The sequence below is a fragment of the Rosa rugosa genome, chromosome 2 (assembly GCF_958449725.1).
Source record: "Rosa rugosa chromosome 2, drRosRugo1.1, whole genome shotgun sequence".
NCBI lineage: Eukaryota > Viridiplantae > Streptophyta > Magnoliopsida > Rosales > Rosaceae > Rosa > Rosa rugosa.
The window spans coordinates 37,261,747-37,276,549 of NC_084821.1; the positions used below are offsets into that span (position 1 = coordinate 37,261,747).

At 38.0% G+C, this 14,803-nt stretch overlaps 1 protein-coding gene across 8 annotated transcripts; it reads right to left on the bottom strand.

The window, feature by feature from the left end:
* Window positions 1–1,631: 1,631 nt before the first annotated feature.
* Window positions 1,632–10,598, bottom strand: LOC133732890 (putative disease resistance RPP13-like protein 1). Of its 8 annotated transcripts, none has more exons than XM_062160498.1 (12): window positions 10,413–10,598; window positions 6,893–10,333; window positions 5,418–6,102; window positions 5,175–5,254; window positions 4,885–5,066; window positions 4,620–4,731; window positions 4,455–4,522; window positions 3,500–3,604; window positions 3,274–3,382; window positions 2,575–2,648; window positions 2,372–2,468; window positions 1,632–1,948 (listed from the first exon to the last, which is right to left on the bottom strand). In XM_062160498.1, the coding sequence occupies exon 2, from the start codon at window positions 10,325–10,327 to the stop codon at window positions 6,926–6,928; it is 3,402 nt and encodes a 1,133-aa protein (XP_062016482.1). In that variant the 5' UTR covers window positions 10,328–10,333; window positions 10,413–10,598; the 3' UTR covers window positions 1,632–1,948; window positions 2,372–2,468; window positions 2,575–2,648; window positions 3,274–3,382; window positions 3,500–3,604; window positions 4,455–4,522; window positions 4,620–4,731; window positions 4,885–5,066; window positions 5,175–5,254; window positions 5,418–6,102; window positions 6,893–6,925. The 8 variants fall into 8 exon arrangements, with proteins under 8 accessions (XP_062016482.1, XP_062016476.1, XP_062016481.1 ...); XM_062160492.1 differs by having other exon boundaries at window positions 2,575–2,680; XM_062160497.1 differs by lacking the exon at window positions 3,500–3,604 and having other exon boundaries at window positions 2,575–2,680; window positions 4,663–4,731.
* Between the last annotated feature and the right edge of the window lie 4,205 nt (window positions 10,599–14,803).

A 14,803-nucleotide genomic window follows, 5' to 3' on the forward strand; every position in this document is an offset into this window, starting at 1 on the left:
TGGGGAAGAAAGAGAGTGTGATGGGAACCGACTTGGCTTTTAGACTAGATTATTCTCAAAAGCAAAATTTCTGTCTTTCTAGTGCCACTTAAGTTATGATTTTCTATTTTCTTTCAGGTCTAACATTTACGGTTGGTAATAAATTGATTTTCCAATTTAGGGTTATTGAGTTTCATTAGTAAAGGTTGTCATATAAGTATTAAGTGTCATTTGATGAAGAAAGGGGACATTTAGATATCCTCAGATGCTAGGCTTTGCTGCAATTTTATTTGTCTGAGTAATGTAGAGACAAGATTCTTCAAGCTGGGTTGGAGATACTTTAATCTAGGAGTATGCTCTTACTTTGCTCTACCAAGAAGTCAAATTGCTATTTAGCTTTAATGCTAATGCTCTTTTTGTAAACTTGGAAGCATTACCTTATTTATCTTTCCTTCGTTTCTATGTTGTCACTTGTCTTCATCCTCATTCATTCGTCTTTCAATGTGGTCTGGATATGTTTTTACTTGGTGAGGCCTGCAGCATAATCAGATGATGGTCATGAGATTATGGGAAACAATGTTGGAGAAACCAGTTAATAAAAAACAGTAAAAAATTTCAGTTACTTTTCACTATTGTGTACGTGCTTGACTTTTGCTATTTGGCTTTTCATTAACTGGTGTCGGGCTGGTTGTGGTTGTGGTTGTGTACTAGAATATCTGCTATGCTCTGCCGTGGTGCTGTGTAATGATATCAGGTTGTTATATCTGATGTGAGAGTGTTATTCAATTACTCAGTGTGAAAATTTCATTACCAAGAGTTATATTGAGCCTTTGCCTATTAAAACAAGCATTGACTATTGACAGAAGGAAAGGCCACTTACATTTAAAGGTCATGATCTATGTAGTTGTTAAATAACACCATTTTGTGACCCAGATTCAAGCAGTAGATTTCTAGAATGAGGAAGATGTGGAGACATTATATTGTATACATTGGTGAACATACCGGTGGTTCTAGAAACTCCAGTGAGTCCAATCAACTCAAACTTTATAACTATGCGAGGCCAGACTCTCCAATGCCTACTCATTGAATTTCTGAATCTAAACCTTAATGGTTTTGGACAAGAAATAAACAGCAAAACAAATACTTTAACATAAACCATAATGAGCAATTCAGGAATTAAATGAAGCATGCATTTCCACAAAACACATGGTGTGCATAAATAAAGTTCATCTCTTAATAGATATAAGGAACTTCGATACCACTCGGGTTTGGGAATTCAACTGCCTTCAAATCCCTTCCTTGGGTAGAGAATGAGCGGACCAAGTTCTTCAGCCTGAAGCAGAGGTTGGTAATTGGAGCCCCAATTACTTACGCCATGAAGCAGCCTTATTGTTTACTGTAGCAATAAGATGGGCACGGGTCAACCCAGCAGGTTTTTCATGGACCGAACAAAACTACCGAGAACATTCGGGTCCAAATTTTCGAGTTTTCGAACCCAAACAACATGACTAATCAAAATAGTTTTTTTTTGAAATAAACTAATCAAAATAGTTAGGCAGCCTCTATTTTCACTGAGAAAATGTTATCTAATCTATAAACAATGACAATCCAATGCAAACACAGGCACAAGTGTGACAATGGCATGAAAGATCAAGTTTGAATAGTTTAAGTGTTTATGAAACTTGAAACTCTGAAAGTTTATGCCAAAGTGTCTAGAGACAAACTTCTGATGCAAGAATTGAAGATTATAACATGAGACTGTCTAGTAATCTACTCTCATTATCTCAAGATTATAACATTACATTGAAATGCAAATAGAAAAAGGAAAAAAGTTGAAGATTTGAACATTGTTTCACAAATTCATTACTGCTTCAGTTCTTCTCTTCTACAAGCATATTGCAGCACAGTAAGAATCCATTTTACTTGCAGCAAGCCGGCAATCAATTAACAAGCACAAAAGTTTGCTTCCCTACACAATCCCAAAACCAATAACATAATCACATAAGTTCAGTAATTCAATGTATTAGTTGTGTTCACAATTAATATCTAATAACATGATAAAGTGATAACTCAATCACAGATTCACAATCATAAGACACTTTGAAGACTCTAATAGTCTCATTAACAACAACATAACACAATTGGGATGACACAATCTGTGATAAAATGACAATTGACAAATATAGTTTGATTATCAAATAAGAAACTGAAAGTCATAATTGTCATTACTCATTAGACATTACGAAATATCTCAGTAACTATAATATAAAATTAAAATCACAAATTCCCTGCATTTCAATGATTTCATTGTTTCTAATTCCTTTTTTCAGTTAAAAACAACTTTAGTAGACCAAAAATAAAAAGATAAAAAGTGACGGAATGAATTACCAACCGTAATGTGCGGCATCAGAATTAATTCTTTGATTTTTTGGAAGCCTTGATAGCAGCCTTCTGTTAAGAATCGTCACCTAATTTCTCTTTTGCATATTCTGCCATTTCAGTTACAAAACAAACACAGTTAGATAGTCAGATACCATAGAGCCCACTCAAATAAGAAAAAATGAAAACAAAGCAGCAGGATACAATTAAACTTACCCATTTTCACTTCCTCATAGAATTCCATCTCCTCCATTCCAAATGGATGCCCATCATCCTTGATATTCATTTCGCTGCGTCACTTCTTAGCATTATTTACACAACTCTAGCAATAATTACACTACTTTAGTAATAAAATATTGATATTATAAGTTGTAAATGTCAATGGTGTATTAAATATTATTAATTTTCTGTTTGCTTTCCTAGTGTTACCCAAACATTATAAAATCTTGATTTCCCGTCCCTATATAAAGGAATAAGTTTCCCATCACTTTATTCTCAAACCGAGGGCTTAGACAACTTTGGAAGAGAAAATGCATGTAGACAATGCTTAGAAATGCAAGTAGAAATTTTCATTTACTTTTGTGAAGATTGAATGTTAATATTCAACCATTGGAGGTGGTGCCTCAAGTAATAGAAGCATCTGCAGTTAATTCTTTCAATCTCTCAATCTAAGTTGGGGCACAATACTTCAATGTAGAGAATCCTACTCCAACTCGCTCTAACTTTGACCACAAAATGCTGTCAAATTTGATGGTAAAGGGCAGAGGACTATGAACACAGTTTGATGTACACGTAAGGGACTGTATTTGGTATTTTAACATTCAAGAGTATGCATCTGTCTCAGGATGATAAATAATGACACTTATAATCCATCAAAGTTGAGCAATGTGCAGCCATGGATGAATCAAGGATTACCAGGAAATTCTTTGTACACATCCTGTTTGTGACAGTTTTCTTTTATTAGAAAACAACAGCCTATATACAGCAGCAAACATTGCCCTGCCAATTATGAGAGGAGGGAATCCTGCAAATAAAAAATAAAAAAAAATCTGTAAGGTACTGCCCAGTCCAATGAAACGACTACTAATTCAACACTCGAAACCTGAAGGAGATGAATTATGTTCAGCAGCATAAAACTCACATTTTATCTAATAATCACCAATGCATAAGTTCCGAAGAAAAGAATGGTGGCTTAAGTAGCTAGCCTTATGGAAATTATTCAAACCACTAATTCAACACTTGAAACCTGAAGGAGATGAATTATGTTCAGCAGCATAAAACTCACATTTTATCTAATAATCACCAATGCATAAGTTCCGAAGAAAAGAACGGTGGCTTAAGTAGCTAGCCTTATTCAACAGGATGGAAATTATTCAAACCAATATGTGTCATCTGTATGATAAGCTCAAGTATCCTATGAACGATTTTACATTTAGTCGATCCATATAATTTTTGTTATCTGTGTACTGGATTTCTAAGCATTCCTAAAAAGTCTCTTAGATCTAACCGTCTTGATCTACTCGACTTCTTAAAAAACACATCTTTCTGACCCAGAATCAAACAGTGATTTTAAAGAATGAGGAAGATATAGAGAACTATGATGCCATGATCTGAATACATTATATATGTGCTATACATGGGTCTATACACTGGAGATTCTAGAGACTTTCCAATGACTAAAATCAACCTAAATTGTATAACAATGCGAGCCAGACTCCACTATCTTTTTACTAATTGGATTACTGAATGGTTTTAGACGAGAAAGAAACAGCAAAACAATTACAATTTCAAGTAAACAATAAGCTACAAACTCAATAATTTGGTTCTTTCATCAAATTTAGAAAGATAATGAAGCATGCATTTCCACAAACAGATGGTGTGCATATATAGAGTTCATCTCTTAAAACGTATCACTAAAATAGATATGGTGATTTGATACCGGCAATTTCCTTGATTTTGGGAATTCAAAGATTAAAAACCACAAACTAAATTAGTCATACAGACACATAGTCAAGTCCAAATTAGAACCCAGGCATACAAGTCTAAATAACATAGGTAAGAAAACTTCAGAAAAGAAGATCTGCTCAGAACTGTACCTAGAACTTTTCAGTAAGTGATGACTTAGAGGCTCCAAACTGGACAGTAACCGAATAAACAAGGGAACCTGTCAAAAATTGAAAATAATAAAATAACTAAGTGTCAATGAAAAAAAATGAGGGGGAAAGACAAACAGAAACTAAAAAAATTAAAAAGAAAAATACCGAGAGGCAACAGTGAAGTTGGTGCTGAAAGTACTAGAGCCACCTGCAATTGCATACTTCATATATGCAAATGCTCTGATTGGTCCACAATAAAGACATAATGTAGAGCACCCTGCCAAAAATTTGAATAAAAAGCTGTCAAAATTTGATACTAGTTTAAGTATATTAGACTATAATACACATTTTGATACACAAGGAAATATTTTATTTTCAATTTTGTTTTTAATATTCAACAGTACATTATCGAAATGAGACACTTGAATACCTGAAATCCATGGAACTTGACAAATGTGTAGCCATGGATGAATTGAGCATTACCAGGAAACTTTTCACACATCCTCTTTTGTTACCTTCTTCGTTTTGTAGAAAACAAAATCCTGTATACATTGGCAACCATTCCTCTGGCCACAGTCTTGTACTCGCGTGTTAGCACTACTAATTCAGAACCTTAAAATTGAAGGATATAAATTATGTTTAGCAGCCTTGTCCAACATCGACAGGAAATTGAAGTAATCACTGATGCATAAGTTGAGAAGAAAAGGAAGTTGAAGTAACCTTGTCCAACATCGACAGGAAATTTCTATCCAGAGACTCAGCAGTGGAATCATCTCAGGGAATTACAAAGCACATGTAGCCTATACAAGAATTCAAAGGTAGAGGTTTAAGTGCGTCAAAACAACGATGATGTATAGAAATGAACAAATGCATTGAGAAACAGAGGTAATTGGCTAACCATAGAGTTTATAAGAAGCAGTTGAGAGCGGAATTTACTAACTAAACAGAGAATTGGATAATTACCATTGCACGTCATATAGGTCTGCCATTGATATCAATGTTCTTGATGTGAGCAATCTTGGGCCAATCTTCCCCTGTCTCTCTCTGGCAACGTTGTTCTAGTAAAGGACAACGATCGATGTACAGATCAGAAAGGGAAGTGGGTAGCCCTTCATCTGGCAAGCACCGGAGTTCAGGGCAACCTTGAATTGTCAACCGTTTAAGAGAGGTGAGTTGTGTAAACCCCTTGCCGTCCAGCTTCGAAATACTGTAGATCTCAAGGTCTCCGAGAGTGGTGGGCAGCAGCCCCTCGTCTGGAAATGAATCTACAACTTGTTCACATCCTTCAAAGTCGACGCTCAAGAGATGGAGAGAGGTGAGTGTTGGTAGACCCCACTGCATACGGTTTCCAATGAGGAGTTTCTTGCAACGCAGGATGCCCAATCCTTCCAACTTAGACGGCAATCCCCCTTCGGGAAATGATTCCAATTCTGGACAATCAACTAACCACAAGCAGCTGAGAGATGGGAGAAGGTTGTGCATGTGTTGCGGCAAAGACCTCACTTTCGGACATGTTTTGACTGTTATGGTCTTGAAGTTGGGCGCATCCAGCCCTCCATCGCGAAAACAAACAAAATTTGGGCATGAAGATATTTTAAGAAGGTACTGCCCAGTCCAATGAAATGACTACTAATTCAACACCTGAAACCTGAAGGAGATGAATTATGTTCAGCAGCATAAGACTCACATTTGATCTAATAATCACCAATGCATGAGTTCTGAAGAAAAGAAAGGTGGCTTAAGTAGTTAACCTTATTCAACAGGATGGAAATTATTCAAACCAATATATGTTATCTGTATGCTAAGCTCAAGTATCTCAAGAACTATTTTACACTTAATTGATCCATATAATTTTTGTTTTCTGTGTACTAGGTTTCTAAGCATTCCTGAAGTGTCTCTTAGATCTAACCGTCTTGACCTACTACGCTTCTTAAAAAACACATTTTTCTGACCCAGATTCAAACAGTGATTTTAAAGAATGAGGAAAATATAGAGAACTAGAGACTGAATACATTCTATATGTGCTATACACTGGAGATTCTAGAGACGTTCCAATGAGTAAAATCAACCTAAACTGTATAATAATGCGAGCCAGACTCCACTATTTTTCTATTAATAGGATTACTGAATGGTTTTAGACGAGAAAGAAACAGCAAAACAAATACACTTTTAAGTAAACAATAAGTTATAAACTCAATAATTGGTCATCCTTCATCAAATTTAGAAAGATAATGAAGCATGCATTTCCACAAACAGATGGTGTGCATACATAGAGTTCATCTCTTAAAACGTATCACTAAAATAGATATGGTGATTCGACACCAGCAATTTCCTTGATTTTGGGAACAAACAAATGCATAGAGAAACAGAGGTGTAATTGGCTAACCATAGAATTTATAAGAAGCAGTTGAGAGGGGAATTTACTAACTAAACCGTACCAGATCAGAGAATTGGATAATTACCGTTGCACGTCATATAGATTTGAAATTGATTCGAATGGTCTTGATGTGAGCAATCTTGGGCCAATCTTCCCCTGTCTCTCTCTGGCAACGTTGTTCTAGTAAAGGACAATCATAGATGTCCAGAGAAGAAAGAGAAGTGGGTAGCCCTTCATCTGGCAAGCACCGGAGTTCACGGCAATTCCAAATTTTCAACTGTTTAAGAGAGGTGAGTTGTCTAAACCCCTTGCCGTCCAGCTTCGAAATACAGTTGATGTAGAGTGATCCGAGAGTGGTGGGCAGCAGCCCCTCGTCTGGAAATGAATCTACAACTTGTTCACATCCCTCAAAGTGGACGCTCAATAATTTAAGAGAGGTGAGTGTTGGTAGACCCCACTGCATACGGTTTCCAATGAGGAGTTTCTTGCAACGCCGGATGCGCAAGTGTTCCAACTTAGACGGCAATCCCCCTTCGGGAAATGATTCCAATTCTGGACAATCAGATAGTTCCAAGTAGCTGAGAGATGGGAGAAGGTTGTGCATGTGTTGCGGCAATGACCTCAGTTTCGAACAGTTATAGATTGTCATGGTCTTCAAGTTGGGCGCATCCAGCCCTCCATCGCCAAAACAAACAAGATTTGGGCATGACGATATCTCAAGTTGGACAAGGGAGAGGAGTACTGTAGTGGAATTAAGAGATTCTACATTCACATCCACCAAATCGAGGCTTTCAAGCTTTGGGAAGCAGGCTAACATGAATGCCCCGGTTACCTCGGGACAAGATTTCAGATGAAGCTTACGAAGATTAGGAAAAGGCTTAGAACCCACAGTCACCACTCCATTAAATCCTTCAATCTCAAGCTCTTGGAGGGAGGGTAGCTGCTCAACTGATAACATGAATGTCCCGGTTACCTCGGGACAAGACCTCAGACGTAGCTTACGAAGATTAGGAAAAGGCTGAGAACCCACAGTCACCACTCCATTAATTAATCCTTCAATCTCAAGCACTTGGAGGGAGGGTAGCTGCTCAACTGATGGCAAGGACAAACAATTTCCGCAATCCAGAAGTCGAAGACGAACCAGATTAGATAAACTAGAAAGATCTTCCAACCAACCTGGAAATCTTGTGCCCCCGTAAGATCGAATGGTGAGTTCTTTTAGATTTGTATGAGGTTGGAGGTTCTCCAGCACATCTCTCTCTTTTTGTGAATCGTCGGTGTCACCAGACTTGCCTCCCCATTCCAAAACTAATTCATCCAGATGCTTCTTCTTTCTCATAATGGCATCTGTGACATGCACAATATTGCGAAGCCCCGAGATCCAAAGTCTTCCGCGCAACTGCTGAAGCTCTTTAATCTCGACAATGTTATCACCAGTGCATTTGTCTAGGAGAAACCTACCTCTTAATGTTTGGAGATCTTTCATTTTGCCCATCCTTGGTGGCATCTTTTCTATCTTTGTGTCTTCAATATCAAGATGACGCAAGTTGATTAATCTTCCCAAATCAGTTGGCAACTCAACTAGCTTGCTACACCCCGACAACAGTAACGTCTGTAAATTATATAAAGTACACATTTCATCAGGTAACTTTTTAATTGATGAGTCAGACAAGTCCAAGTGCCTTAGATGCTTCAACTTGCTAATTGAACTAGGCAGCTCACCAATATTGTAACTTGATAAATTGAGCACTCTTAAACACTGAAGCTTCAAGAATATATCAAAATCTAAGTTGGGACGTTGGTCCCATTTATATCCTGATACTAGAAAGGTCCTCAAATACTTGGCTTCATACAAACTGTCCCATTGATCAAAACTGCCGGTTGCACACGAAAAGTGACGACTCTTGCTAACATTTTCCAGCACTGAGTCATTGTCCTCCAACCTAACACAAAACTCTCCGGAGACAAAGTTTGCTAAGTCATGGATAAGGTCATGCATTGTGAAAACTGCTTTACCAGAAAAGTGATTAGGTACATGTTGAAAAAATGACCTTGACACTAGATCATCAAAGTAGTTCTCTCCAACTTCTTCAATTGTAGTCTTCGATCTCAGTGGTAAGAGATCTTCAGCCATCCACAACAAAACCAGCTTCGATTTGTAAAACTCATAATCTTGAGGAAATATGGAACAGTAAGCAAAACAACGCTTCAGATGTGGAGGTAGATAATGGTAGCTCAACCATAGAGCTGGCAAAATGGCACTATTTTTATCTAGCAACTCCCATATGTCATTGTTCAATACTTCGTCCCATTTCCCAATATTTGGTTCAGAACGTAAAAGACACCCAAGTGATTTTGCAGCTAAAGGGAGTCCTTTACACTTTTTAGCAATCTGCTTTCCAATCACTTCAAGCGACGGATCTGCAGTAACACCTGCATTCTTGAAGGCATGTTTTGAGAACAACGAACAGCAGGTTTCCTCAGATAGTAGCGTTAAATGTGGAATTTCAAGGGTACCCATCCAGTCTGCGATACCTTTATCCATCCCGGCTGCGACACCTTTATCACGTGTTGTGACAATGATCTTACTTCCATGACCTCCACTCTCAAAGGGTTGGCTCAAGAGTTCCCACTCCCCTTCCTTCACAGTCCAAACATCGTCGAAAACAAAGAGAAATTTCCTCCCTGTCAAAGCCGTCTTTAGTTTAACTTGAAGACTGTCTAGGTCTGTGATATTACAAACTTCTGATGAAGTCAGTGACCCGTAAATATACTGTGTTATTTTGGTAATATCAAATCCTTCAGAAACACAAAACCACGACTGATGATCAAAATGTTGCTTGACTCTGTCGTCGTTGAATACGAGTCGAGCAAGAGTGGTCTTTCCAAGCCCACCCATGCCCACAATTGGAAGCACTTCTGTCTTATTTCCAGTTATACCATCCGCTAACAATAACTTGATAATGGCCTCCTTTTCTTCATCCCTTCCATATACACTAGACTCTACTACCAAAGAAGTTGTAGGCAGTCTTCCTTGTGGTCTATCCTTAACACCCTCTTTCAAATCAAGCACATTTTTTGCGTTGACAATAGGTTCTAATTCGTCAAGAATCTCCTGTATCCCTTTGTCAAGTTGATGAATGGAAATGGAACTAGAGTTCAGTACCTGATTTGTGCTGCTGCTTCCAGAATCTTCTTGTTCCATCTTGCACCGCAGAACTTCAGTCTTGATTTCATCCAACAGGTCATCGGCACGATACAGAACATCTTTAAGGTCATTAAGCCATTCCCTGACTCCAGAGTCTTTGAGTTGCTTCTCCTCTGCATCATCGAGCAACTTATTAACCGACAACAACTTCATCTTCAACGTCTGGATCAGCCCCTTGGTGGTCTTCTTTCCTCGGATAAAGTCAAGAACCGGACGGGAAGCCATCCTATCAAACAGAACAGCAAGAGCAGAAGAGAGAAAAGCTCCACCCACAACTGCCAGAGCCATGGTTTCCTGAGCAGACCAAAAATCAAAAGAGAACATTAATACCCGATAAGAAAGTAACGTGGTTCGTTAATAGTAAGCAGTGTACCTATCAAATTGCTTCAGATCTGGTTCCTTTGGCCTTTGCAAGCTTTCTGTAACTTACGGTACGCTCAGAGGAACCTCCGTCGACTCCAGACCAGTATTTCCTTATCTTCTTGCAAATGGAATCACAGTTGAGAAAAGCAGAGGAAAGTAGAGTTTACAAAATAGTGCTATACATAAGTGCTCTAAAGACCCCACCAATAATTGTGACAACGCGTCCGATGCCTACTGCATAATCGTGAGTTTTAATCCATTTTACACAATTAAAGGTCTTGATCTGTTGCACTTCTTTAATAATTAAATAATACAGTTTTGCCCACTACTTCCAAAGTCATGATTTCCTGATGAACCGAAAACTATAAGGAAATGAAATATCAAAACAAGCCTCAACATTTAATTTGATCTTAGATTGAACATTCTCATCACTGTAGGTTGTTCCTACCAAAACAAGCTTAGATTTGATCCCTCGGCCTTCGCAAGCTTTATGTGATCTATGTTGCTCCATTTACTCCAAAGTCCCTGTTTTTACACCTAACAAGTGGAAAACCTAACAATGGAGCCAATTGAGCACACAAAAATAGCAACCCGTTTTTACACCTTTTTTAACCCGTCTGATGCATTAATTAGTCATGTTCATCAAATATTAATTGGTGCCCAATTTCATATGCATAATTTCAATCTATATAACTGATGGTATTGGGTTCCAAATTGGAGCGTTCTCATGAGTTTTATACAATTACCATAGTACCGAGGAAATTTCAACGAATCAAAAAAATAAAAATTTTGACAAAAATATTGAAGAAATTATGAATATCGGTAAATAATAGAAAGAAATGATGAAAATTTAAAGAAAAATATAAAAAAATTTAAATATAACTTTTGGAGATATTAGTGATCAATTATCTACTATATATTATATATGCAAACAAAATGTTAAATATATATATTATAATCAGTTGCAATAATTTAAGATGAATTAGTATATGCTAAATAACTGATAGTGCTTGAAATTTTACTCAAAACATATCAATTCTTTTTTATGGTTAAGCATCTAGTGAGAGGTTATAATCACACCTTACATATATTTTCATGGGTAAAAGTTATAAGGGCTAAATACTGTTTAGTATCCTGTGGTTTGTGTCCAACATCAATTTAGTCCCTAGACTTTCAATTTCGTCAAAAACACCCCTGCATTACTATTTCTCGTTTAAAAGGTCCATCCGTTATCATTCCATCAAATTTAGTTGTTAACCAGCTAACATGGCATTTCCGACTAAGCAAAGTGGGGCCCACATGGAAGCCAATTTCCCAAAATGACCCTAACTCTACTCCCAAAATTTAAAATTACAAACCCCTCTCTCTCCATGGCTTCCCACCTCTCTCTCTCCGAGCTTCCGTCGTCTGCTTCTCACCCTCCTCACCGCAACTACCTCGCCGGACACTGCCGCAACTTACCCCACCCTGTCGACCCTGGAGCGAGTGGCCTCTGCCATCTCCTTCATCGGCCTCTCCTCGCTCCACACTCTGGAATCTTTCCATCAAACCTGGTTAGCCTGGTTCGACAGGGACATGATCCTCACCAAATTCCCATCAAACCCAGTTCACCATATTCTAGTAATATTAAGCTCCAACAGAGTAAGATGAAAGAACGCAATTAGCACCAAACTAACACCATGAATTAAATAAGCTCAAACAAACAAAAAAACCCAGCAAAATCCAAAAGGGTATTCCAATTCAGAACACCCACCAAGCAGAAACAAGAAACACAAATCCGGAATCGAGAATAAAACTAAAACAAGCACAGAGTAAGATGAAAGAACGCAATTAACACCAAACTATAACCATGAATTAGAGAAGCTCAAACAAACAAACAAAAACCAACAAAATCCAAAAGGTATTCCAATTCAGAACACCCACCAAGCAGAAACAAGAAACACAAATCCGGAATCGAGAATTGAATCAAAAAGATCAAGTCTTTGGATACTAAAATGATCAAGTCTTTCGATCGATCTCTCTCTCTCTCATTCCCAGCCACACTCAAGCCTGAACACCCCCGCCCTTAAGGAGCAACAGGAGGGCTCGATCAAATTGGTTTCACTGCCTGAAATTCTCCAGAAAACTCAAACATCTTCTCCTCTTCGATTCTCTCTCCCAAGTTGACAGATGGACAAGAAGGTACCATAGGCTTCTTCACCTCGCCAAGACGAAGCTACCGCTACCGGTCTCGCTTACAGCTGTGGCCCGAGTCGGAAAATATGCCGGAAAACCCGAGAAGCTTTTGGGCTTCGTCCTACCGTCGTCGCTACTAGTTCGGAGAAGGGAGGACCAGGCTCCGCTTCAAGCCGCTGCGAGGAAGCTAACGGCGCCGGTCGAAGAGTGAAGAAATCGTGATTCAGAGAGAGAGAGAGAGAGAGGGTGAACAGTGAGGGCTGTAATAGGATTTATGGATTAGAATGGAAGCATGGACAATTTGGGAATTTTGCCTTAGAGATGGGGCCCACAATAGCTGACGTGGCATGCCATGTCAGCGAGTTAATGGATGCTATTGACGAAATGATAACGGATGGACTTATTAAACGAGATATAGTAATGCAGGGGTGTTTTTGATGAAATTGAAAGTCGATGGACTAAATTGATGTTGGACACAAACCACAGGGTACTAAACAGTTAGGGCTGTCAATGGGTCGTGTCGGGTCAAGGTATTTGTCGTGTCACAAGAGACAAACCCAAACCCAACCCATTAAATAATCGTGACGAAAATTTAAACCCAAACCCAACCTATTTATTAAAGGGGTTACCTGTTTCCAACCCGCTTAACCCATTTAATAAATAGATCGTGTCGTGTTGGATCAAATGACTCATTTAAGGATTAACATTGCGACCCATAAACTATAAAAAAAATGCATAAATTGATTAAATTCACTAAAAAATCCACAAGACGAAAAATATAAATAACTATATATAATTCATAAATAATTAAATCAAATAATGATGAAGTAAAATATTTCAAATTGTCCAATCATAGGATCAAATACTCCAAACATCCAAAATTTCAAGAAGAAGTATAACATAATCGGGTTATATGGGTTCACTTCATGTTGACTGGTTGACCCGCGGCCAACCCGTTTATTAAATGGGTCATGGAGGGTTGACCCGCGACTGGCCCGCTTTTTAATCGTGCAGGTTCAACCCGCTTTATTTCGTGCAGGTTTTGAGTCATGTTATCTGGTCGTGTCGGAATTGACAGCCCTATAAACAGTATTTAGCCCAAGTTATAAATAGTCCTTATGATTTGGAGTGCTGCTCAAAATTAACCTTGTGGTTTTAAAATAGTTAATTTTACCCTAAGAAAGTAAAGTGGTTCGTTACTAGTAAGCAGTGTACCTATCAAATTGCTTCAGATCTAATCCCTTTGGCCTTTGCAAGCTTTCTCTAATTTACGGTATGATCAAAGGAACCTCCGTCTATTGCAGAGCACCATTTCCTTACCTTCTTGCAAATGGAATCACAGTTGAGAAAAGCAAGGAAAGTAGAGTTTACAAAAGAGTGTAACATAGTGCTCTAAAGACCCCACCAATAATTGTGATAACGCGTTTGATGCCTAGTGCATAATTGTGAGTTTTAATCCATGTTGCACAATTAAGGGTCTTGATCTGTTGCACTTCTTTATTTACACAGTTTTGCCCACAACTTCCAAAGCCATGATTTCTTGATGAACACAAAACTACAAGGAAAAGAAAGATCAAAACATAATTCATCAAATATTAATTGGTGCCCAATTTCATATGCATAATTGTTCAATATAAGATCCATATAATTGATTATATCTGTGGACTAGGTTCCAAACCAGAACAATCAGGAAAATAAAGTTGAACTGCATAAAATCCACTCCAACCAAGACATAACCATTACAAGAGACCACCATTCAAAACCATACTTCCTCCTATAAGCTTGAATCCATTAAATAATAAACAACTTAGGTTCTTAAAACGTAGAGAATTATGAGATTATGAACAATTGGCCCAAAAGATACCAAAAAAAAAAACATTCGAATCACACATTGAGTGGTTGAAGATCAGTGCAAGGTAAAGGCTTGCATCCATTATGAATAAACTCAATACAAGGTATATAAACAATGAAAACATTCAAATTCAGCTTATAGACATTTGTGTTAAATATCCAGACCAAATTCAAAGAATGTTCATGAATGATCCATTGGTTCTAGAATAATGTATTCTAGTTTCCCACAAGGAATTTAGGAGGGTCAAACATCTCTTGGTTCTAGATTTTGAAGTGCATGGACCAAGATGAATGTGGAAGATTCATGAAGGAGCATTAACTGAAGGTGATGCAGTCATCTAGGGGGTTCCTCCTTGTTCTATATAAGGAGAGGCC